This window comes from Rosa chinensis, chromosome 4 (genome assembly GCF_002994745.2).
Source record: "Rosa chinensis cultivar Old Blush chromosome 4, RchiOBHm-V2, whole genome shotgun sequence".
Classification (NCBI taxonomy): Eukaryota; Viridiplantae; Streptophyta; class Magnoliopsida; order Rosales; family Rosaceae; genus Rosa; species Rosa chinensis.
The window spans coordinates 36,167,733-36,194,615 of NC_037091.1; the positions used below are offsets into that span (position 1 = coordinate 36,167,733).

General features: G+C 35.4%; 1 protein-coding gene and 1 long non-coding RNA gene across 2 annotated transcripts; both read right to left on the reverse strand.

Annotated features, from left to right (window-relative positions):
• Positions 1–253: 253 nt before the first annotated feature.
• LOC121052973 lies at positions 254–1,126 on the reverse strand. Its single transcript, XR_005810427.1, has 3 exons — positions 892–1,126; positions 733–798; positions 254–466 (listed from the first exon to the last, which is right to left on the reverse strand). It is a non-coding gene; the product is annotated as an uncharacterized LOC121052973 (long non-coding RNA).
• A 1,063-nt stretch (positions 1,127–2,189) lies between these two features.
• Positions 2,190–4,727, reverse strand: LOC112200044 (glutamine--fructose-6-phosphate aminotransferase [isomerizing] 2). Its single transcript, XM_024341045.2, has 4 exons — positions 4,198–4,727; positions 3,458–3,603; positions 3,001–3,165; positions 2,190–2,225 (listed from the first exon to the last, which is right to left on the reverse strand). Exons 1-4 carry the CDS (start codon positions 4,343–4,345, stop codon positions 2,205–2,207), a joined length of 480 nt encoding a protein of 159 aa, XP_024196813.1. The 5' UTR covers positions 4,346–4,727; the 3' UTR covers positions 2,190–2,204.
• Positions 4,728–26,883: the final 22,156 nt, after the last annotated feature.

The following is a 26,883-nucleotide window of genomic DNA, read 5'->3' on the forward strand; positions in this document are numbered from 1 at the left end:
AGACATGTAGTATTTTACGGCGCGCAAAAATGCGTTATAAAAGAATAATTAACGCGCTGTAAAAGTGGTTCCACAAATGTGATTGAGGTCATTTACGGCCCACCTTGCATGCTGTAAAAGACCTCCTATTTAAGGCATACTCCTGCACGCTGTAAAAGAGTGACTGAATTTCTATTTAAGGCGCACTCTGCGAGCCGTAAATGAGGTCTTTTCAAACAAAAAAAAAATTTATATTGCTCAAATGTCATATACTCATATTCATATTACCCTCATATTATATTCAAATGTCATATTTACATTGTAAGACGATAATTGATTGAAATACACAAGGATGTTATCAATAGGCAGGAAATGGAAAAATAACCATTATGGAAAGCAACCGCGACAGCCTCAAAAGCTTTATACGCAGGAAATGCTATATTCCTGTGATCATGGGTACCATTACATATATAGGTGCAACATTGTCCTGCAAAGGCAACCTATTCAATTAATACCGACCTGCCAATATAGATTCAACTTGTGCAACACAGTATAGTGAAACTACATCAAAGTTTTCTTATGTAGGAAACTAAATTTACAATCCGTAAAGTGCATCATTAATAAGATTTCATATGAAGGAATTTTAAACCATAAAAAAGGGCTACAATTTGTCATCAGCAACTGTCCTCAGTTCCACACTAAACAGACCAAAAGCAGTAAAAAAAAAGTTGGCGAAAATAGAAAGGATCAGACCTTGCATCGTTCGTCTTTGGTATTAGGAGGGAGCCTTCCAGAGTGGTTTTGAGAGCTTCAACTGATCTGTACTCAATAGGAGAGTGAAACAAATAGTTAAGAGATAAAATTTAGACCATACTATTTAAACCAGTTTATTTAGAAAGAGGATAAAATTACCATGCATTTTTTTACATATGCTTAAGTTGTAATCAGTCTTTAATCAATAGTTGATCAGCAAAACTCTTACTCATGCTCCAGGGTTGTTTATGGGGTTTTCAACGCGCTAGAGCCAATAACCTTTGGAAACTTGTCTTCTTTAGGATCTCCATGACATCAGAATTCCTTCTTAGCTCATCACCCTCCAATCCTTCTCTCCTAAGGTTAAATGAGTGCAAATAAAGCAAAATGTTGTATCGTGTAAAGACATGCTGACTAAAAACTGCACTGAAGGTATACAGTAATTACTTGGAGTCCAACATTGCTAGATGACATGCAAGTCATAGCATTATCCTTACAAACACAACTCTTCTCAAGTACACAATAAAACATGGAAAATACTTCAATACATTAATGTACCGATACATCAAGTAGACTAGGTTCAATATATATGTAGACTAGCTCAGTACAAGGGTAGACTAACTCCATGCATGTCTACCCATGTATTGAGCTAGTCTACCTATGTATTGAACCTAGTCTACTTAATGTATCGGTACATTAATGTATTGTAGACGATCCCATAAAACATTATAACTACAAAAACAGTCTGGCTAATTTCCATTGCTGATATGAAATGATACAATGCACATTTCTTAACTACAAAAACAGTCCGGCTAATTTCCACTGCTGATACGAAATGATAGAATGCACAGTTCTTCAATAAGATTGAAAGCTATCTCCTACTGCCCTCAAGCAAAAAACACTACATTCACTAAACACATAAAAGAATCAAACTTTGATGATCGAATCAAAAACCAAACTTGCCCTCAAGCAAAAACACTACATTTACTCAACATACTCAGAGGAGCTTCAACCACATCATTTTATACGTGTTAAGAAGAACAAAAAGTTGCTGCTCATACTTTGTGACCCATAAATAGTAGCAGTTTCAACACATTAATGTATATAAAACAAAATACAATAATGTGGCACAGCTCACAAAATTAAAATACTTCCACATTCAGTGTGAAAATTATAAGCAGATATGTCATGTTGTAGTATTCATATCATGAGTAAAAGTGGATATCAACAATTACCAAGATTTAATCGATTCCCAAAAGCCAGCTTTGAGTCGATATGTCTTATGAATTCTGCTTCCTGCAAACAAAAATAAGAAAAAGCTTAAAACTTTTCATTGTAGCTCACAGAAAAGGGTAATGACTAAACTCTAACACTCATTAAACTGCAAAAATGGGCGAGTATGCAAACCTTTAATAAGGTTGTGGCTTAAATTCCAACGAAAGAATAACTTATTTAATACTTGACAATCCAAATCAAATGAAGCAATAGGGCACCTGCCACAAATATAAAACGAAAAGGGCATCACTTCCTTGAACCCATAAACACACATTTTACTTCACCATCATTATCAAGTAATTGCACCCAATGGTTGGAAAAGTGCCTACAGATACTCCATATAATTCCTAATTGTACTTACAGAACACATTAAACACAGAGCAGAAAGCATATATCTACACTTTACATACCCACAACTTTGAGTTCAACAAAACTAAGAATCAATGTCCGAAAGTCTCAGCAAGTAAAACTGCATTTAGCTCTAAATTTGACCATTGTGACTTAACAGAGACAAAGAGTTGACATTTTTCTCCTTGAATGCATTCGTCCAGTTCAAATAAACATAAGATACAGTGATAGAATGATAGAAATTAGCAAACTTTAGGATTGACACGTGTCCATCCTGAAACATTTTATGAATTCCTACTTCAGGCTTCGGAAGAAATAAGTACAAATACCAAGGAAATCAGTATTAATAATAATTTGGCATGACAACATATTGGTATGGTAAAACCCAAGGCCCTGAAGCTCCAATAGGTCCACCAAGACAGAATGAGGACTGAGGACATGCTGAAGGAAACTCGAAAAAAAAATTTAAAAAGGCATCTTACATGCAACTTTCAGTTTTGATCATCCGTATTAGAACAACTAGGAAATAATGGAAGCTTACAAAAGAGTGGTTGGTATAAAAACAAATAAAAGTACAACAGTAGGTTATGTAGTTCCTCACAAAGAGTGCTTAAATTTAATAAAAGAAGATACTCAATGAATTACCTTAAGATGAACCAATTCACCATCCTCAATCACCAAAACCTTTTTGGTGTGTTCAACTACGGCATTTGCATCACTGGACAAGAAGAGTTCTTTAGGATGTCCACTTTTTGAAAGGAAATTATCATCATGAAATGCAGAACCATTGCTAGCATTTTCATTAAGTTCCTGACATTAGCAAAAGGTCAGCCATGCCCAGAGAGAGAGGAAGAGATACAGACAGACAGTTCAATAAGATTTACAACCAAAATGAAGCATTCTAGACACAGTAGATATAGATGATCAAATTATGAGGCTATGATTCAGAACAGACTCATGCTATTTTCACTAAAGAAACTACGCCAGACACAACACGCACCAAAACAAGCTAAAGCATTACTAAACAAAAATTTATGGAATATAGGCATAATTAAAGGTTTTAGCCTCAGGTGTTACAGTATATATGACAAAAGCAACCTACTTTCACACCAAGGAGCAACGGACTGCCACGTTTACAAGCAATCAACTCATTTGGATAATGCCGGCTTTTAAAAATCAGCGCATAGGCTCCTTCAGGATGCCTCATAACCTCATGCACTACTTGACTAAATGTGATAGTTTGGTCACCTGTGACGTAAGCAAAATATCACTACAGCAGGTTGTGCTTTGGGGAGTATGTGAAAAGATTCAGATAAACATTCAACAAAACATTATAATCAGAAGGAAATGCATTTGTGGGTATATACAAGAAGCCATGACTAGCTTTATATGCTACCTGCAACAAAACTACGTAAACTTCATCCTGCATGTACAGGAGAGTGAACATATAAATTTTAATTGAGCATTTCAATTCCTATTGTCCAAAATCACTTCCCTGCCATTATTTTTAGCAAATAGAGATGAAATATGAGATATTTTCTCCAATGTAACTAGAAGCCTTTTATATCTAGAATAAATTGAACATGTTAAACCAGAATAAATGGGAACCTTTTACATTCAGTAAAATCTTCTATTTAACTTTAAAAAGAATTGAACATGCTAAACCAAACAGCTATCAATATTATCAGTTGATGAGATCCTTTCGCTAAAAACAATAATTGTACGAATACAGATATTACAATTGTGCATGTGCAAAATGTAAAGCTTAAATTTTGGACTCCAAGTCGTAACAAATATTTAGGAAGCAAAGCTTTTAACACACTTCAATGACATGTTAACTACCTTCTCCTTCTTTAGCTTTATCAAAGACATATTTGGCAAGCTTTGGAATAACTTTTGTGTCTGTTTCAGATTGAAAGGTAAATCCATGCCGAACTAGAGTGCCCTTTAAGGCCTGAAATTCACGGACCAGTAAAAAGATTGAAGCCATCTTAGAAGACTCGTCCTCGGAGCTCACATCCTTCCTCTTCCTTCCGCCGCAGCCACCGCTCTGCTTTAGAATTGCTGTTTCTTTTCACTGTAAACCAGAGCGTCCTTGGAAAACTAGAGAAACTCTAGAAATCGAGGAACTAAATAACGCAGAATAAAGGGTTACCATGTATGACCATCGCTAAAAGGCTATGTCCACTTCAGCGGAATCCAAGTAGGTGAGATGAGAAACCCAAATTAGTTTGGAGCCAAACGCAAAATCAGATTTTCTTGTCGATTCACCTCAGATCTGAAAGAAACCCCAATTCAGTTTGAGAGAGATGAGAGAGAGCTATTTGCCCAGATAACTGGATGATTGGATTAGTTTGAAGTTTGAACAAGGATTAAGAGAAGAAAGGGGAGAGAGATGAGAGAGGAAGGGATGGCTGATAATGTCAGGGTTTGGGTCTGGCGTTTGTTTTGTGAAGATTGGGTTTATTAGTAAGAGGTCGATTGGGTGGGAGATTAGAATTTTAGCCGAAATAAATAAGCAGGTTCTCAAAACATGTGGGGCACTTATTTAGGGCACACTCTAAACGCATGCCGTGGAAGACCAACTAGAAAAGTCTTTTACGGCGTGCTTTGGCACGTATTAAAAGCCTGCTGTGAAAGACCAACTAAAAATTTTTTTACGGCGCACATTCAAAGCACACCATAAAAGACTAAGCAAGAGGAGTCTTTTACGGCGCTCATTTGGAGCACGCCGTAAAAGACTACAGAGAGGAGTCTTTTACGGCGCGCATAATATGCACGCCGTAAATTTTAGGATGTAAAAGCCCAGATTTCTTGTAGTGATGGTCGAATTAATCTCTTTCTCAGGAGATCTTCTATGTCTTTTCTGAATTCTTTTTTATCTTCCTCTTTATATTAAGAAATGGCTTTAACATGACATATAACATTCATATCATGTAATCTTAATTCACAGACCACTGGGTCTTATTCCCAAAATTTCTGAGGGTCGACATCTATATTATGTTCGAGCATTTTCTTGATTTTATCAAGAGTAGAAATTTTTTGAAATTCAAGATTATTTTGGAAATGCTTGAGGTTATTTTCATAGATGAAACTAGCTTCTTCATCTTCGCTAGTTTCTTCTTCAGAAAAAGCAGAATCTTCTATAAGCAATTCTTTTTATTGCTTAATTTGAAGTACAAGTTCAAATCTGGGCTTGCAGGGCTTATGATCACCACTATTTCATTGCGATGTCTGATATTGAGTAGTAAAGTTTGAACCTACTATACTTTTTGGTTAGGTAAGTTTATCGGCCCAAAACATTCTATCTCCTTTTCTAAAGCCCATACCTTCTTCATCTTGAACAAACCTCTGTTGGAGAAGGCAATCATTTCTCGGCCAACAGGAAAACTGATCCTTGGCCTTCCGATTGCCAAAGAGTGTGGATGATAAATGTTTCTCCACCAATGGTGATGTGAACATCTTTAGCTATCTCATTCATGGTAAAATGGCTTTCGTCAAATTGAACACCAGTAGGTTTTCTTTTATCATCTTCTTTCCAGAGTTTCTCTGGAATTGCAAATTTTTTTACAACTGGGAATCCTGATCCATTATCTACAAATGCATGTAGATGGTATTTTCTGTGATTAGGAAATTTTAATCCTATCTCTATGTAGTTGCTGTGTCGACTGGTAGGGACGATTTTTTATTGTTGAATCTCATCTTGAACCGGTTCATGTGGTACAAATGGTTTACATTCTTCTGGTTCAATTATTTCTATATTTTCATCTATCTTTTCTTCCTTTATTTTTGGAGAAGATAGTTTTTTGGATCAAAACTTCTAAATTCTTTTTTATTTGTTCATAGAAATATTCTTCGTATTCTTGTTCCACCAGTTGGCTTATATTACCATTTTTTGTTTTTCTTCTTGCTTTTGCTATGAAGCATTCTTTGTGATAAGTCTTTTTTGACTCTTCACAAAACACAAGAAGTTCATTCTTTTCATGATAAACAATAGTCACAAATAAATGTACCAGGGTTAACCTGATATGAAGACATTATTTCTTCTGTCTTGCTTTCTTCCCAGTTTTTTACTTTAAGAATATTCATCTATCTTGATTCTAAAAATTCTACTTCAGTATCAATTTCAAAATCGGATAAGGATTCATCTTCTTCGGACTAGGTAGAGTAAGCTTACTTGTCGTCATCTTCTTCATTAAAATAGACTACTTCATAGCCTTTCATATTTCCTATTTCCACTATAGGCTCATATTCTTCAAATAGAGCTTTTTTAGATCTATTATTTTTCTCTGGACATTCATTAGCATAGTGTCCTTCAGCTTTACATAGCCAGCATCCGCATGCTTTCTTTTCTGGTTTGTTCTTATGGTTGTTTTCTTCATTTTCTTGAAGAATTTCTTTTTGGGGTCTCCATCTTATTTTTTGAAGTTGGAGCTTTCCTGAAACTTCCACTTTTTTTGTTTTCATTCTTTTTGAATCTTTTTAAGTAATAATTTTCTTTTCTTTTCTTATGGAATTTGGATTCATGACGTTCCCAGTTGGTGGGCATATCCAGTATCCATAATAGAAGTTTTCAACTCCTTTGAGTTGTTTCTTGACCATTTTAGCTCTAAGATTTGTTTTGCATTGTTCTTCAATAATTGCCTGATTCTGTCTGCAATTCCTTCAACTGAAAATCTTTTTCAATTAGTTTTTCAACTATACTTTCTCTTATAGTTGTTCTCTATGGTTTCTGAAATTTTCTGTGTAATAGGTTTACTAGATCATTGTTTTCTAGTTCACCTATTGTACAGTAGTATTCTTGGAATTCATTTAGATACTCTTCAAAATATCTCATGTCGCAAATTTTGAGAGCATAAATGTTTGATTTGGCCACTTTTTTAGCCTTTTACTTATATTTGAGAGATCTTCACAGAACTGATCATACATGGGTACTGCAAAATCATACGGAGACTTCGAATTCTTTATCTCTTCTAACCATTCTCTTCCTCTATCGGTTTCGATCTTTGAAGGATAGGAAATATTTTTAGCTACTCCTGTGAGAGTAGTTTCATAATATATCTGAGGTCTAGTGCTTCAAAGTTTCCAAGGGTGAGAGCATAAGCCATCATGAAGCTGTGTACCCATTGTTCAATAGCTTTTCTTTTATCTAGAGCTTTGTCTAGATTTAGCCATATACCATATTTATGATTGGCACCCTAGGCAGGTTGTCCTCTGGGATAAATCTTTGAGAATTCCTCTCTCCTATGGGAGCTTTTTGTATAGGGAGTTTTATTTTTCCTTTTTCTCTAGTGATGAAAGTTTTGGAATTTGAGCTTTCTCCGTCTTCCATTTCTACAAACATCTTGATGGGGAATGACTTTTCTTACCTTTCCTTCTTTGAAATTTTTTATTTCTTCGATTACTTATATTTTGCTTCATTATAAAGTTCATAGAGCTTTTTTGCTTTAAGCATATGTAATGGTCTATTTATATTAGCTTCTAGTTCTTCCTTAGTAATATGATCTGTTGGTTCTTCTACAACAAATTTTGTGCCACTAGTACTCGCTTCTCTTGTGCTATGGCATCTTCTGAGACTTCTATTTATCTTGATATTTTCAGGACATGCATCACTTTTTTTTGTGATCATCAAATTTTAGACTGATATCCCCAGTCTTTCTGCTTTCATAAATTGCAGATTTTGCACTTTCTGGTGGTTTCTTTGGACCAGATAATTTCCATTCTATAGGGAAAGTTACTTCATTCCAAGTAACCTTGTGAATTTGTTGTGAATGGTTCTTTTGGCTGGTGAGGAATCCAGTAGTAAGATCTGGGATATTTGATATCCTTGTCTTAGGCTCTATTGTAGTGCTCATCAGTTTATAGTATATTCTATATACTATTGCAAATTCTTGCATATTTTCTTTCATTGTTATGTCATTTGTCTTGACTCTCAGTCTCAGACAGTGAGCTGCATCTTTCAAGCTGGTTGAGAAATTTGGAAAGCAATTGATATATGCCACTTGATTGCATAAAGATGCTTCAAGTGTTTCTAACAGACTGGGTTGAAAATCTGTTAGCCTATTATTTTGTAAGACAGATAGAATTGAACAGTTTATGCCATCTTGGGTAAGAAGTTTTATGCCTACTTGGACTACTCCAATATGCATAAATTGACAATTTTTTTACCTTGGCTTTGGCAATTTCTTGAGGAGTGATCATTAAGAGATCTGTTTCTCTTGTTGTAGTTGGAGTTGTAAATTCCAATAATTTGAAGTGGTGGCTATCTATCGATTCAAATTTTCCTATCTTTTATAGATTTGTTTGAAATCTAATATTGGAATTGCGGAGTATTTTACCTCTTGTTCTATTTCATTGTATCCGAATTCTTCTACATTTAGGAGTTGTACTCCTTTCTTTTTTTTCAAAGATGCTCATCATCATGACATCTCTTGCTATCAAGTGTTTTGGTTTTTTATATTTTTATACTAGTCAGACTAGTAGAAGGTTCTAGAAAAATCATGTTCGGAACATGATTCTTCTCAAGTTTTTCTAATGATTTGAATCCATTAGATTTTTTGGATTTTACCGGAGTTGTTTTTTCTTATCCTTTGGTAAGTTTTTCATAGAATCTAGCATTTCTTACTGTTCATTGATTTTTCTACTAACACTTTTTAGCCGTTCTTCTTCCCTTTTAGGAAGTTCTTTGATATAATCTAGTTTGTATTTCAATTTTTCTAATTGGGAGATTATATCTGGTACTTTTTCTAGATGATTTTGACATCTAGATAATTCTTTTATCAAATTCTGATGTTTCTCATCGAATTCAACTTCTCTAATATTAATTCAAACATTATCCCCATTGGGGATTCCCTTTGAGTTTTTTCAGCAAGCTCTCATATCAGTGATTTGCGGATCTAACCAATGTTCAAATAATCAAGAGGTTTTTGTTCCTCTTTAAGACTATCTTTGATATCTTGAATATTTTTCTCAACTTTATAAATTCTTTTCTGGACTATAAAGATAATATCTCAATAATCTGAAGTTTCTCTTTTAAGTCTAGATCTATACTCTTTCAGCTTTCTTAACTTTTCTCTTTCTTCTGCTAATTTTGGATATGTTGCAAATAGCAAGTAAATCTAATATGGAATAAATTGAAACAATGAATAGTAAGTATTAACTGTTTACCTTTGAATATAGAGGATGAATTTTTAACTGTAATTGCTATCTAAACAAATAACTTCAAGATATGAGTCCACCACGCTTCGTCATAAAAATAAAATACTGTTCACTGTAGTAATAGTAAAACGGAAATAATAAAAGAAAAGGATGGTGCAAGAGGAAAGGGTAGGTAATGGAATATTTATTAAGTGAAATGAATAATTGGGAAAAGAAAGGAAAAAGTTTTGTGTGAGCGGGGATAAAGATAAGTTGGTGGAGTGTATGAGATGTATTTTGATATAAATTGGGTGAATGATCATTATCCCTTTTGAATTTTGGCGTAACTACGGAGGACGAATTGGTTTTGGGGTTCAAAATGTGTATGCAAATAAGAGTCGAATAGATGGAAAACTACTACAGTCAGAATTGGGCTCAAAAGAGGGTTGTTATGATGCACACATGAGATATATATATATATATATATATATATATATATATATACACGAAAATGTTCACCTGGTCAGTTATTGACCAAGAAAATAATGCTCAACCACCCTTTGATGTAAATCTAAGGGTTATTGAGCATAAATTCTTTGGTCAGCAATTGACCAGGTGAACACCACTATATATATATATATATATATATATATATATATATCTCTCTGTGTGTGTGTGTGGCCTTAAAATTTCTTCTCTATTGTCAAACAGGATCAAGCTCAACCATCAAGAAAGAGAAATACAAGATTGTCTAATAAGGATCAATCATTACCTCAAGGATCTCAGGTAGTAAAATCTGAATTGGTTTTTTCGATATTCTTCTGGATGAGTATTTGGATTATTTGTTGTGAAAATAAAAGGAAAGAATGAGTTTGCACTTCTTCATTTAGTTTGTATTCCATACTACATATGAGCTAGTGAATAGCTCTAATAGGCTTTTAGGTGGACGAGAATTGGGATTGGGTGTGTTGATCTTATGTATAACACTTTTGGAAATAAAAAACATAGAAACATCTTAGATGCTTGGCAATTGTAAACTTCAGGATTGGAAGTAGACATGTATGAAATACAATATGGTACTTTGTGCAGCTTTGTTTTGTATTAACAGTTAGAATTCTCCTATTATTTGCAGACCAAGATTGTATCTCTACCTAAGTTTTAGAATCATTGACATTTTGCATGGTATAAGTTATAGGATAATAGGAGAGACAAAGAGGGATAGAGATAGATCTCCTCCTAGAGACATCACTCTTAAGCATTTGCTTTTCATCATATATTGCCCATCATATCAATTGCTTCCTTCTGCCAAATCTTTATTTATTAGAAACTGATTTCTAAGATCAAACCATTGTTTACGATCATATGCAATAGAATATAATATTTTTTATTTTTCATGTGATATAGGATCAAGGAGCTCTGCCATCAAGCAAGAGAAAGAAACAATTGTCTACCCGTTTAGTTGGTTATCACACATAGTAATCTTCTTTATGTCTGTCGAAACCTAGTTGCAGATTGTTGTACCTCAGTTTTTATATTTTGTTGCTACAAAAAGAAGTTTCATAAATCTGGAGGGGAGTATTGTTACACTCAAGTTTATGTGGGGTATTGAAGTTTGAAAGAGTATTAAATTCAGAAATTTTCATTTGACTTCAAGGCATGCCTTTCAGTTTTAACATTTCATTATATCTCGTTTATGGATTGAAGTAGTGAACATCTGAAGCAGTGTAAGCTAGACTTCTACAACCTAGGCAATTGCTCATTTTCCATGAAGAACAAAGCATTGCCAATGCTCAATGGTTGTAAGAAAATCAATTTCGAAAAGGAAATGCTAGACACTAACTAAAGCTAAAGGGGGTATTAGACTGCCTAATCTAGCGGAACAAAAATTTTACAGAAAAACAATAAAACAAAAACTTAACAGAGGGCTGAAGGTTCATATTTCCCATGTTTGGACTTCAAACTACAACTACAGGCAATCAGCTACTTTTGCCTCTTATAATACATAGCTAAAGATAACTAATAATTAATAGGCAATGAAAGAGCAACTGCTGTTGCTAAATAACTGGAGCTGCTTCCGAAATGGTGCCACTCTTAGGTTTATGAAACTCCACAACGCTTCTTGCTGATTTGATGAGAACTTGTCTTCCTCAGGGTTAAGAAAGCTTGTTTGCCACAGATCGAGTTTCAGACTATCTACAAACCACGGGATAGAAGGCTTAAGCAGTTAGAGTTTCATCCAAAATGAATCAATCTGGAAACGATTCTATTACGTGATTGATCTTTCAATTGCTTCCCCTCAGCCACTTCTTGTGCAGCTTGCATTAGAGCTTCCCCAATAGATTGGTCAATATCATACTCCATGTTCACGTACCTGCACCATATTTAATTTCATTACAAAAATTTTCAGCTTGTCAATTCATCAAACACTTATGTGAATCTATCAAACTCCACTACAAGCTAGTCCAACTAGTCAAAAACAAAAGCATCAAACTGCCGATATCGAGTTCTGCTATGATCTTTGAGTCTACATTCCCCATAATCTGAAAATTATGTATTTGAATATATTGAATCATGTCAAGTTAAGATGTACGGACCCCTGCACCGCTGCTCGTTAAAGAATTTGATGTAGAGACGAGAAATCCTAAACTTTTATTTTTTTCTTCCATAGTTAACAGTAAAGTTAACCAGAGTTTAGGTAAAAAATTAAAAATTTGGTGGAAGATTGATGTGTCAAATTTAGGACCTTTACAAAGAGTCTGGATTTTATGAAATTAAGTAAATTCACAGGTTCCTCACTTTAGAGGAGCCGGATTAGTAGAAAGCAAGGATTAGATATGTTTGGAATATTTTTCAATATTATTCATCTCCAAATAGGAGGTTTATAAAGAGGTACAAGAATAATTCTAATAGGAAAGCATCTCCTACAATCATACAGAATACCTAATCTATATGAACAAGGAAAGTAAATATTTACAAAATATTCTACCTCCCCCTCAAGTTGGTGCATAGATGTCGATCATGCCCAACTTGCCAATTGAGTTGTCAAACACATTTCTTGACACTCCTTTCATAAGAATATCTGCTAATTGATCTTCTGTATGCACGAAGGGAAAATGGATAATCTTTCTGTCCAGGTTTTCCTTAATGAAGTGTTGATCTACCTCTATATGCTTAGTCTGATCATGCTGAACAGGATTATGAGCAATCTCAATAGTAGATGTGCTATCACAATGCAAGTCCATATTTTTTTGAGTTTAAAACCAAAATCTTTCAACACATTACGAATCCACAACTTCTCACAAACTCCATGTGCCATACCTCGAAACTCAGCTTCAGCACTTGATCTAGCAACAACCTTCTGTTTCTTGCTGTGCCAAGTCACCAGGTTTCCTCTAACAAATGTAAAATACCCAGATGTGGATCGCCTATCCGTCTTATCACCAGCCCAGTCTGCATCCGTGAACCCCACAACTTCTAATTCACCCCCCTTTTTTTCCAAAAAAAAATCCTCTTCCAGGTGTCATCTTAAGATATCTCAAAATACGATACACTGCATCCATATGCTCTTCACTGGGACAATGCATAAATTGATTAACCATACTCACAGCATAAGCAATATCAGGCCTAGTATGAGAAAGATAAATAAGCCTCCCTACTAGACGTTGGTACCTTCCTTTATCAGTTGGAACTTGATCTGTACAAATGGCAAGGTTATGGTTCATCTCGATCGGTGTCTTAATGGGACTACAATCAAGCATCCCGGTCTTAGCTAACAAATCAAGTACATACTTACGTTGGGACAAAGAAATTCCCTTCTTAGACCTTGCAACTTCAATTCCAAGAAAGTACTTCAATTGCCCCAGATCCTTCGTCTCAAACTCCTTAGACAGATACTTCTGTAGAGCCTCCCTCTCTTTCAGATCATCCCTTGTGACAATCATATCATCAATATATACTATCAGAGCAGTAATCTTACCCTGACTACGCTTGATGAACAAAGTGTGATCCGAGTTGCTTTGTTTATATCTAAACATCCTCATGCACTTGGAGAATCTTCTAAACCAAGCTCTCGGAGATTGCTTCAAACCATACAGAGACTTCTTCAACTCACACACCTTGCCAGTATTGTAAGGCAAGTTTTTAACTCTTGGCGGCATGGCCATATACACTTCTTCCTCCAAGTTCCCATTGAGGAAAGCATTCTTCATGTCAAATTGATGTAGAGGCTAATCTTTAGTTGCAGCAAGTGAAATAAGGATTCGAACAGTATTAATCTTTGCTACAGGGGCAAATGTCTCTTCATAATCAATTCCATAGCGCTGAGTGTAACTTTTGGCAACTAATCTGGCTTCGTACCTGTCAATGCTCCCATCAGCTTTAGGTTTTACCGTAAACACCCATCGGCATCCAACAATCATCTTTCCAGCAGGCATAGTCACAATATCCCAAGTCGAGTTTTTCTGCAAAGCCTCTAGTTCTTCATTCATCACTTGAGTCCACTTAGGATCCGCCAAAGCATCATGTACACTGCTAGGAATAGATACAGTGGATAATTGATCAACAACAAGTGCATGTGACCCAGAAAACCTATGGTTAGACATGTAATTAGCTATAGGATACTTAGATTTGGTTTTGATGTCTGGTTCATATTGTTTTTAAGGAATACCCTTGGTAGTCCTCTATGATTTCCTAGACTCAATATTACCTATCCCAGATGACTCGTTTGGAATTGAAGGTACCTGAGAAGGAACATTTGCAGCGGATTCTTCAGTTGACAATGTAGAGAGGGGGAAGAACTCTGATAAATGAGGAGTCTGAATTATTTTTTTGTTGTTGTTGGGTATATCACGACTCGGCTGACCAATAAGTAATTCATCCATTTGTGATGTTCCATATATTCCAGGATGCATTGATGTATCACTATCACCCTCAAGCCATGTGGGGTCTTTGTTTGACAAGTCAAGACTACTTTGGCATGCTGCATCTTTCTTCTTTGATCAATCATAACGTGGGCTGGCAATATCAACACTAGGATCATAAAGTGGGATGGTAGCATTAACATTATTTAGCTTGTCAAGCTTGTCAGGTTGTCGGCAAGGGCCAAAAAGCTGTCCATTTGAGGGCCCCACAGGTCCACCGACATGTCCATCTCTCACCAGTCCACCATCTCCCTCTGAGGACCCCAACTGATGTTTGAGAATTCCTAACTTTAAACCGCGACTCCAAAGATGCTAACTCTTCAAATTCTTCAAATGCAAATAAATCCTGAGGATTTCCTTCACAATCTCTCTCCCCCTGAAGGGAAGACTCTAAAACTCCCCCTAAATAATAAGGCTACGACTCGCGAAACGCCACATCAAGAGAGACGTACATAGTGCCAGTAAGAGGATCATAACATCGATAACCCTTTTGGAATTCCGCATAACCAACAAATATACACTTACGGGCACGGGGATCAAGCTTGTTATGTTGAGGCTTCGGAATGTGAACATAAGCTACGCACCCAAACACACGAGGCTCAAGATTTGGTAGCAACGAAGTTGACAGAAGTTTCTGAAATTTCTACTGAGGATTTTGAAATTCAATTACCCGAGAAGGAGTTCGATCAATGAGGTAAGCGGTAGACTTCACGGCTTCTCCCTAATATTCACGAGGTACATTCATGCTAAACAAAGAGGCACGGACAACTTCAAGTAACTGTCGATTTTTCCTTTCTGCCAATCCATTCTGTTGAGGAGTATATGAGTTTGAAGTTTGATGTCAAATTCCATGTGATTGCATAAACTCCTGCATAAGACCATTAACATATTCACCACCATTGTTAGATTGGAAAACTCGAATAGACTGTCATTACTGTGTGGACACCATTTTATGAAAATCTTGGAACATAGAACACACATCACTCTTGTTCTTTAATAGAGAGACCCAAGTCATACGGGTACAATCATCAATAAAAGTCACATAATACTGAGCTCCAGAAAGAGAAGGGATCTTGGCAGGACCCCAGACATCAGAATAAATCTTCAGAAATGGAATAGGACTTTTATTAAGACTAGGTGAATATGAAATTCTATGACTTTTAGCCAATTCACATACATCACAACAAAATTCTGAATCACTGACAACCAAAAACAAATGAGGTTGTAGTTTCTTAAGATAACTAAAAGATAGATGACCCAAATGACAATGCCACATCCACACTGTTTCCTTAGCATTCTCTATTATATTGACCTGATTCACTTGTCCTAACAACTGTTGTCTCCATTCTCTGTCAAATCCAAGTAGTAGAGTTTCCCCCTTCTAACACCATAACCAAGAATCCGCCGAGTCATAATGTCCTGAAACACACAGAAAGAGGGATAAAAGGTCAAAATACATGCTAGTGCTAGAATAATTTGGCCAACAGATAAGAGATTATGTGCCAAAGAAGGAACAACCAACACAGTATCAAGGGTTAATGTATTAGATAAGACAACAGAACCTTCTCCCGTAACCGAAGTTGGAGTACCATCAGCAGTAGAAACAATATTTTGAGAGGAGGGTTTCAGCTTTTCTAAGAGACTAGGATCATTGGTCATATGGTCAGATGTACCTGTATCAATTATCCAAGAACTATTCATAGAAATCTTATCCTTCATACCTGACTGGGCTACATTAGCGGAGGCATTGGATGGTTGTGTTTCCTCTGTAGTAGCCACGATAGCTTTGCCAAGGTTCTTTCGCGGTTTCTTATTGAAATCCCACCAATCAGGGTAGCTAATCACTTCATAGCATTGTTGCTTGCTATGACTCAAATCTCCACAGACCGGACACTTTGTATTTGCATATGGATTTGTTTTGCCTGGAGGGCGATGTTGTGGAGGAGTTGAAAAGCCTGAGGAGGGACCATATTTGCTTTGGACGGCCATGGCAGAGGATTCAGAGGCATGTCCCATTGCCTGTCTCTCAGAATGCACTTTTCGAACATACGCATAGCTTTGCTCCAAGTCAAATTTCGGGTCTTTGCGTAGGATCTCACCACGGACTCAATCATACTCTGAATCAAGTCCACTCAAAAACATATGAACTCACATTCGTGCCATGGCATTGGTCTCTTGAACTGTGTTATTTTGAGAAGCCATACGCTGATCAATTTCCTGAAACATTCCCACCAATTCATTATAGTAGGTAGGAAGAGTCCGGCCATTCTGTTTTGCTCCAAACCACTTCTTGTTTAATTCAAAAATCTTGGTTTCATCAGAATCATCATAAAAAGTCTTCCCAACTGCTTCCCAAACATCTTTGGCAGTTGGGAGTCGGATATACCGATTCATGAGTGATGGCTCCATGGAATCAATCAGCCAACTCTTCACTTTTTCATTCTCTATGGTCCAAACTTCAAATTCAGCAGAGTCTAAATTTGGTGCAGCTCTGGCTCCAGTGAGGTAGCCGACTTTTCCTAGTGATCCAATCCTCATCTTCATAAGAGGTGCCCATATGGTGTAGTTAGATTCATTCAAAGCAACGCCGGTTGGAAACGCTGAGTTATCTTGAGTGGTGGTATGGTAATGATTGATGATTGGTGGCATGTTGTGGAGTGCAAGAGTAGCAGCGTTGTCCTCCATTTAGCATAAGTAAAAAAATCTCACTTGACAAACAAAGGAGCTGCAGAAGTGCCGCAGTGCTTGTCGGCTTGAGCGCGCGGATTGACCCTTGAGCTTGTCGGCTGCAACAGGGCTTGTCCCCCATGTTATGCTGCTATGCTACGGATTCCAGTGCTGGCAGCAAATTGAGAACAATGCAGGGCGACAACTTGCAATGTGAGTAGATTGAGAACAAATTAAAAAGAATAAATTTGTTTTGGGTGGTTTGTGAAGTTCTTCAAGATTCGGTTTTCAGGTTTTAGAGGAATATGGTGCAGGGATTGAACCTGCTCTGATACCAAGTAGAAAGCAAGGATTCGATATGTTTGGAATATTTTTTAATATTATTCATCTCCAAATAGGAGGTTTATAAAGAGGTACAAGAATAATCCAAATAGGAAAGCATCTCCTACAATTATACAGAATACCTAATCTATACAAACAAGGAAAGTAAATATTTACAAAATATTCTTCAAGATCCATTGATGGCTGTTGGGATAACTAAAGTTGGATAGTAAGGGCAATTTCATAAAATAAATCATTTGGTGGATAAGTTTAGCTTCAGTCATTTCCAACAATTTTTATTCTCAATTGTTATTACCAATCGCCAACTAGCTTAATACTAGGAATGAGAACCTGCGCGATGCCGCGGGGTAGAATTTCTACTTTATGCTTGTTAAATTTTGTATGTTTTGAAGTGTTTGATTAGCATAGATAACTAAGATGTGTTTAAATGAAACGAAAAATTCTCAGAATTCGAAAGCCAAAACATGCAGATAGTAGTGTTGCATATAAGTCACATGAAAAGGATTAACACACAGAAAGCAATGAAACAACTAAGATATTGATTCAATAAATCTGTTAAGGTGGAATATTACTCCTATACATATATGCAGGCCCTAGGCTAAAGAAAAACTGATACAAAGAGTCAAAAGCATAAGGCACATGAAGTTCAGAATCCTATTTGTCTATCCCTTTTGATTGGGAATCAATTACCTTTTTCTGAGGTTTTTCTGCCCCCTATTTTTCACTACATTACTATACCTTTTAGTACTAAATACCAGGTAGTTAGATTTTCTGGAACTCCAGCAACTTCTAGAAAGTTGGAATCTAGTTAATGGTCATTTATGTTCAATATGAGACACTGTACACTTACAACCTGCATCTCAATGTTGAAGTAACTAAATATTTACATGAAAGCATTCCTTGTATAGTCTTCTTAGACACAATTGTTTGTCACCTAGTCCTAGCCTTGATATACAGTATTCAAATTTTGCATTCTGTATCCAAATCAAATCAAACAACCAAGCTATTTGTTCATTCACACCACTCATTGGAGAAGAGAAAGTAAGAGATATACTCTTATGGATTCCATTTCTGCATATCGGATCTTCAAAACTGATGATGCATGAATTTCATTGGTGTCACACAACTGCTTCATCAGCCCCAAAAGTATATAATTGCCTATTCAATAAAATTGAGAAACCACAATTAATCATCAAACATGTCGATCAAATCACAGGAAAAATTTTTGTAAATGAAAACTGTATTTGCCTATTTGGTCAAACGTTTTTATGATTGTTGTTTGAAGTAATAAAACTTCAACTAGAAAGACAACAGCCACACAGAGAATTTTCGTTGTTTGTATTAATTAACGCTCATGAATTCCCCTAACATCAGTCTGCTCAATGTAAGTACTCTAATATCAACATGACCCTAATCTATTGCATTATTTGCAATAGTAATTAGACCAGACTAACTCGTCTTTGAGCCAGTTGCCGGGGGGGGGGGGGGGTTGACTATAGAACTGAAGTGTAATTGAGATCCGCCTATAAAACACATTAATCGTTATAAATTACGACGATAACAAAATAAAAGTCTAAGATGTTTAAATTAATGAAAACAATCCAATTACAGTTTAGCAACTTGATTCTTATATAAGTATAACCTTCTGAAAGCAGCTCAAATGTCCCTTTTCACTATCATCAATTGTCATGGCTGAAAATCTCTCCAAGGTTATGCCTGTTGCAAACAGATGACCAAAATTGCTACAGCATTGAAGACATAAGGCATACATGCAAGATATAAAAACTAAGGAGGATAAGGAGGAAATTTATAGTTTTCTTTTTACCTCTCAACAGCCTCATATCTGATGCGAATATTTGAAATTGGAAGTTTCAAATTTCCAATTATTCTGCTGATCAGGGATCCCAACCATGATTAATTCTTCAAGGAAGCAGAAAGTATAAATAGCTAAAACCATTATACATACAGAACATAGGACCTCCACCAGAACCAATCTACAAAATTCACAAAATAATTTACACATCTCCTTCATCAAGAAAATGCAGGTACGTATTATGTATAATGAAAGTAACCGGTAACTTTGATATAACCAAATTGCATTGCCAAAAGCGTTAAGGTACATAAAATATGCAGTTGACTAAAAGTTCAGTTTTGTTTTCTCTTATGGCTATAATTCAATCAGGAAATTAGAATGCTTGCTTAACCATAACTTTGCTGCAGTTTATAGTTAGGCATTTATGATTCTCTGCCTACAGAATCATACAAATTTAAGCTTTATATTAATCCAGAGAATTGTGGATTAAAGTTATGTTTAGGCAAATTTCATTACAGAGAAATATGTACCTGCAATTTGGCTATACCAAACAAAATGATACTAAACTCCATTGAGCAAATACTATAATTGATAACCTCATTTGCAAAATTTGCCGCCACAAATAGATATTGTTGATTAAAAAATTTCTGCTCACTTAACATTCACTAAGAGCATAAAATATGGCAAACTATTTAAGAACAAAAAAGGAACTCTAAATTGCTTACCCTCAAGACCCAACTCAATCAATTTATTGATAACCCCCACCCCCCCCCCCCCCCCCCCCCAGCTGCAACATCTCACCAGCTCAGTCAAGTCTCTTTCGATGAAATGTGCACGGCGTCCTTCCTGTAACAATAAGCAAAACGTATGGTTAAGTCAAAACCCACATATTAAAAATCAAGAGAAATCTGAAACCTAAACTTGCCACTTTAGACAATGTCTATGTAATCACATACTCTACTCCTTAAGCCTTCTCAAATACCACTTACAATCAGGTACTAATCTTAGCAAAAGCTAAACTACTCTAGTTGTGTCTAACTACTGACTGCAAGCATGAAACTTCGAGTACATTTTGAACTACACTACTCAAATTATTATCCAAAAAATCAAAAGAGAAAAAAGATGTAACTTTCAACCAGAATAGAAAAAAAAAACAGTAGGAGTTAGAATAAGCACACAACAACACTGATGATTATATATACAGTACATTACCATAATTGGAATTCATCTAAGAAAAAAAAGTTAGAGAAATACATGCAGGCTTCAGTTAGCATAGAGAAACCATTAGTACAGTTTATAAAAAGACATCTAATGAATGAAAAGCTATTTGTGTGATACGTCAATTGCAGTTAGAATTCTTTATGTAGAGTTCTCATACATTAAGCAATTTCATGTATGATGAATACTATATATTGTATGTTTTCTTGCAATAGAGTCCCTGAGTTTTTTTGGTAAAACTATAATATTAAATGTTGCACAGTACCCGACCAAGATATGTTTTGCTTTATGACTCTTCCCCGCAAAATTCATACTATTCATCTGTAATAAAAAGATTCATCTGTATATATCTAAAAAGTTTTGAAGAAAAGAACTCAGTAAATGAATTCAAGTTGTAAGCTTCGGTTACCTACATGTCAATATGCACATTCCAGTAATAAAATAGAAATAGAAGAAACAGCAAGGAGAGCAAATGGTACTGAATGGCATTCTAAACACTAATTTTAATTCATACTTTTATATTAGGAGGGTATGGAACTAAATCTATTGAAGTTTAAATGGTTTTTACCCTTTTTTAGCTTATTTAATCTATATTCTCGCTCTTTTGTGCTCACGACTCTCATAAAAGATAACTTTGAGTCCTCCCCTGATTCTCTATTCTTTGATTAGATTTTAAGCTTACAGAGACTTAAAGTTCTGGAGACCAAAATATTTGCTGAGAATAAGTAAAAGAGTCATTCTGAAACACACTTGCATCAACATCTTCTTCCATGTTTGCACATCAGTATCCATATTAAATAGTTCAGTGTCTCTAAGTCTGCCAAGTCCTAATAAAGGACAAAAGCATTATAAGTTTCTCATAAGAAAGGTTGTAAAATACTCACAAGAATATCAGCTTCATTGTTAGATAGCTAATCACAGTCAGCAAGAAACTATCAGCCAGAGTTGCCTGCAATTACACCGGAAAAATGTCACAAAAATAGTATGGATTACTATAACCCTTGTCAATTTTGGTGCAACTCAGAAACAAATAAATATATGCATCAATGTACATAAATATACTAACCATTGTTTCAGGCTGACGAACCGTCCAGCGAGTTGTGCCTACAAATTGAAATGTTGAGTAAGAAAACTCGATCAAAATTATACCCTAATTATTGAGAAGAATTCATTACTTAAACTTAAATGTCTTACCTTCTTCTAGAGCACTGAATATATGGCTCTCGTACATAAGTTGGTTCTGTATGTGATCAAACAAAAAATCATAATCCTATCTTAAAACTGACAAAACAAAACTTTCCATCTGACAAAATAAACAAAACAAAACGTAATGCTATCTTAAACCCATCCATCCATCCATCCATATAGTGTTTCAAGAGAAATTAGTATTTTGGAAATAAAAACCAAATTCAAGATTTCACATGTTCTTTCTTTTTCTTCCCAATCACTAATACAAATGGAGGAAAAAAAAACCCAGAAACTACATCCAATCTAACATGGAAATTCATAAACACGCACTCCCAAGTCTCTGAATTACCCAGACCCAGGAAATCATCAATCATATGGAAAAAAAAAAAAAGACTCACAAAACGTAGTAAGGATTCAAGAAAACTAACATAATCTAACTATACCGAAGTCTCTATGCACACAAAACGTAGCAAGGAAATTCATTACCTGATTGTTGTGACGTCTGATGAACCTGAAAATTAAGAGAGCAGTGGGAGATGGAGATCGGTCAGGAGGATCAATTGGTATTGGTTTATGGAGTTTTGTAGCTTCGTCAAACCAATCTATTTACCAACTGGGTAAGCACAAATTTAACCCCAAATTAAGCTGAGCAGAGAAGCATGTCCAAGTTTCTCTCTTTCTCAGGTTAAATTCGCGAGAGTGAGAAAATATCTAGAGCTGCAGTCGGTGGATTTTTAACCCAGACTGCATGTGGAAGGGAGGCTAAAATTCTATCTGAGAGGTCAAGGCTGCGAAACAGTTAGATGAATGTCGATAGAGGCTTCCCGAAGATGCTAAAAATCTATTAACCTTCTAATCCAGATTCACAGTGGCAGGCCGTAAATCACGAAAAACAGAGGGTGAAACCGTACTTCCGTATGTACAGTGTTTATAGCACTCAGAGTGGCAGTCGGTAATTGATGGAACACAAAGGGTAAAATTATCCTTTCACACCCTTATGAACAGTTGTCAACAGTATGAACAGTATAACAGTGGATTGGGCTTTAGTATATTAAATTTCAACATAAAAAGACCATGGGCAAGATCAAGTCCTTCAAGCAAGACTTTTCTTTTCGATGTGTCTTGAAGAATCAAAGTACCCAGATGGAGTTCCAATTATCAAAGAATTGCTTTTATGCGAAATACCCAGATCGAATTCCAATTATCATTGAAAAATACCCTGATCGAATTGACAGAATCCACTACCCAGATCGAAGGTTCGATCAATTCCATATCACAAATCCACTCTAGTTTTTTGCCTCTTTCTTTCTCCATCAATCTCACTAACGATCTAGTCCCATCGATCTCTTTCCTCAATCCATCGATCTCTCTCAAGATACCACATCATTTCTGGCTTTCCAAAGTTGCCAACAAATGGTAATAATTTTTTGAAACAGAACATCACAAAACTGTTGGAGTAGAGAAAGCTCTTTAAACACTATAAGGTAGCCTTCTTCTCAGCCAACTGGGGGTACTATACCAGCACGTACGGTTCCAAACTTCTTTAGCGAACTTGCAATAGCCAAACAAGTGCCAAGTCTCATTGTCTTCTTGACAAAGTGGACAAGAGTCATCTTGAATTAGTCCAAATCTTAAAAGTCTATCCCTAATTTAATCTCCTCTGAGGAGTATAGCCAGCCAAACATTTTCACTTTTGGTTGGGTATTCAGTTTCCAAAGTTTATTAATTAGACTTATTTGATTATGTTTTTGAGTATTTGAAACCTAAAGCCAAGTAGCTGACTTGATAGTAAACTTCCCGTTAGAAGAAGGTCCTCAGACATACTCATCCTGCTGTTCTGTAATTGGAATTGGAATGCCAAGGATCTGATTGACAATAATTAGTTCAAGAGCAATAGAGAGTTAATTTTTAGTGACGAATGTTGGTCACCGGCCATTCTCTTCTTGACTCACATATTGTAAGTTCATGATCTTCATCTTTATTTAGCGCGTAATTTGTCACCGTCTTTTGAGTAATGCTAGATAAATAACTTTTTTAGGTATCAACTGGATATCATTTTGTGTAACAGTTGATGTAGCATACTAGCATAAAGTCTAATCTATTTGAAAATTTTATTAAATACGTGGTTGTGCGAGATGAGTTTCCACATACATAATGTAAAATGTAAGTGGGTGCTTAAAAAAAATAATTCACCTAACAGATCGAACTCTTATCATTTTATAAAATTTTACATCTAAATCAAACATATAATGATACTTGTTCGAACTCTTTTGTTTGATTGATAATTGTTTGATGACCACATGGTTGATTTTTGTAGAGGTCGATGATAATTCGTATGTAGGTTATCACCAGGAAGCTGGCTCAAACAATAGAAAGTGCATCATGAATAATTGGATGCTGACTACTTGGTCATACGTAGAATCATGAATAATTGGAATGTTAGATATGCTGACCAGTTGATATTGGTCGTAGTCCTCCTCATGGCTTGAGAATGACATTTGAGACCGAGCCCGATTTGAATGGATTAAAGATTTAAGGAGTTCAATATTTTTCCTAGAACAAAAGTTCCCCCATTTTTTTTTGAGAACCAATTGGAAGCAATTGGGCACAACAGGATAAAACTAAATGTCGTCGGTTTTAAATTCGATCGGCAACATAGTAGGAAAACTGTATTATTTGTACTGATGCTTCGTGCCCAGGAGGTTCTGGCCATTTTGTTTCTGATGTAATTTCCAATTGGTTCTCAAAAAAAGAGGGAGGGGGGGGGGGGGGGTGTTTTTCCCTAGAGGTTCTACTCATTGTCTTGGCTTGCACACTCAGTGTGCCTTGTCTGGCCTAAAGAGGTGGCGAGTCGTTGTCAAATGGGCATAACCTCCTAGTGGCAGGATGAAACTAAATATCGTCGGTTTTAAATTCAGTCGGCAACATAGTAGGAAAGCTGCATTATTTGTACTGATGCTTCGTGCACGAGTTATCTTTCCGTTATGTCAAAACAAATAGAATCGCTAGTATAGCATTAATTCTTTGCTAGTTGGAGCCTGTTAAAATACATAGTTACTCTAGGGTTTAGGTTTTATGTCCCCCCCCCCCCCCCCCCCCCCCCCAGTATTCTGCAGTTTCTTTAATCAAGAGTTGAGGGCAGCCGCACTTACCCTTTATTAAAAAAAAAAAAAAAACCTGTTATCTCCTAAAGATGGAATATAATCATCTTACACAAGACCAAGGGAAATATGATCAAATGTATTTAATCATTATTCTTCTTAATACTTTTTAATAATCGGGAGAAAATTAAATCACAAACAAAACTTCTAACACCAGCCAGGTTAATGACGACTACGTGCCCATGCCATGTTTGATATTTGAGACAATTAAGAGCTATTTTCAAAACTTGACAAGGGTCATATGATCCTTATGGTACTATAGTACTTATGGAAACGCAGATGAATATATCTTATTTTTCTTTTATTGACATAACTTTTCTTTTATTTTCATGTAATTTTTATTTCTCCCTATGCATAAGTATACGCTTAAAATTTAAAAAGTTTTGAGTGTATACTTATGCATAGGGAGAAATTAAAAATGACATGAAAATAAAAGAAAAGTTATGTCAATTACCTTTTTGGTGGTTCGCATCAGCAATGTATTTAATGAATTATAAGTCGAAAAATGTAAGATAATTTCAAAATTAGGGGAGATTGTTAGTGTGACTTTAGGTTTCGTACTTGAGTTGTGGAAACCCGAAGTATGAGAACTATACATTATTTCGTAGTATATTAGAAGTATAACCACTTTTTCAAGAATTTAGACCCTTACTCTAAAAATATAACCACTTTTTCTAGAATTTAGACTCTTACTTAAAAAATATTAAGAATAGTTACTCCAAAAAAAAAAAATCGATGGATAATATTCTCAGGGAATATAAAATGATCAAATGAGACTATAATTACATTTAATTGCTATTTGTTGTAAATATTATTATTTATATGGCTGTCCACGTAAATACTCATTAGTTATGTACTTTGATGCAAACTCTACCTCTATATAAAGGAGGCTAATGAGACTGAATGAGAACACTTCTACTTCCTCCCTACTATTCTCTCTCTATCTTCTCCCTACTTTATAACATGTTATCAGCACGCTTGCTCTTATTTTTTCTCAAAACCCTATGATGATTTATGAGTTTTTTGGTGCAACTTTGTTGTTTTTGACCATAACTTATAATCTACGGGTTAAAATATTTAAGGTTCTATATGATGACACAACCACTATAGTTTCATCAAATACCTTGATTATTTATTTTTATTGATTTGGATCTCTTTATATGCTGCACCTATAATCCATTTTTTCTACTGTTCCATATACCTTGTTCATACAATGATTTCATTGCCAAGCATATGTTTAATCATACATGCAAGTTGAATGATTCATATTTATATACAATTTCTAATTAAATATTATTTATTTATTACTCTATTTGTTTGTTTCATTAATAGCTATACCATACCATAGTTACATAATCATGGAACTTACAAATTCGTTTTGAGATTAGATTTCCTCTGATCATAAGCCCCAGAAGCTCACGCATGTCTGGGCATAATTGATTTTCACAGTTTATTTTAATCTCAAGTCTGTGACTGTACACACACTTATGCCGGTGACATTTTTTTTGGGATCTGCACCATAACTTTAGGCTTATCTCTGTTGATACCAATTTTTTCTATTGTTTTTCACCAAGTATAAACTTTGGGTAATCCAGGTTATAAGAATTTCCAAAAATCCAGTCTTTCAATTGAAAGAATTTCAGGTATGTATTTATCTATTTTGACCATTTGATTCACCTTCTTCTTTCATTCAATTTGGAAAATTTATATGGTGAACTCACACCTATATCTACTTGTGAATTTTCTAATCAAAGTAGATTGAGACCTGACGTCTCTTGATTCGATTATAGAGGGCCTGAAGTTCCTCAAGAGTTGCATATTCAAAATTGTGACATGAAATTTTCTCAAAGCTTCACAAGGGTCAGAAGTTCCTTAGAATTATACAATGATCAAAATCGCATGTTGCTTGATCCCTGATCATATGGGGACCTGAAGTTCCTCTAATATCATGAAATGTAAATTGGAAAATTGTGACATGAAGCTCTTCAGAACTTATGCAATTATGAGGGCCAGAAGATCCTCAGAGCTATATAATCAAGTATATGAACTCAAATGTTTCTTAATCCCCAATTATTAGAGGGCC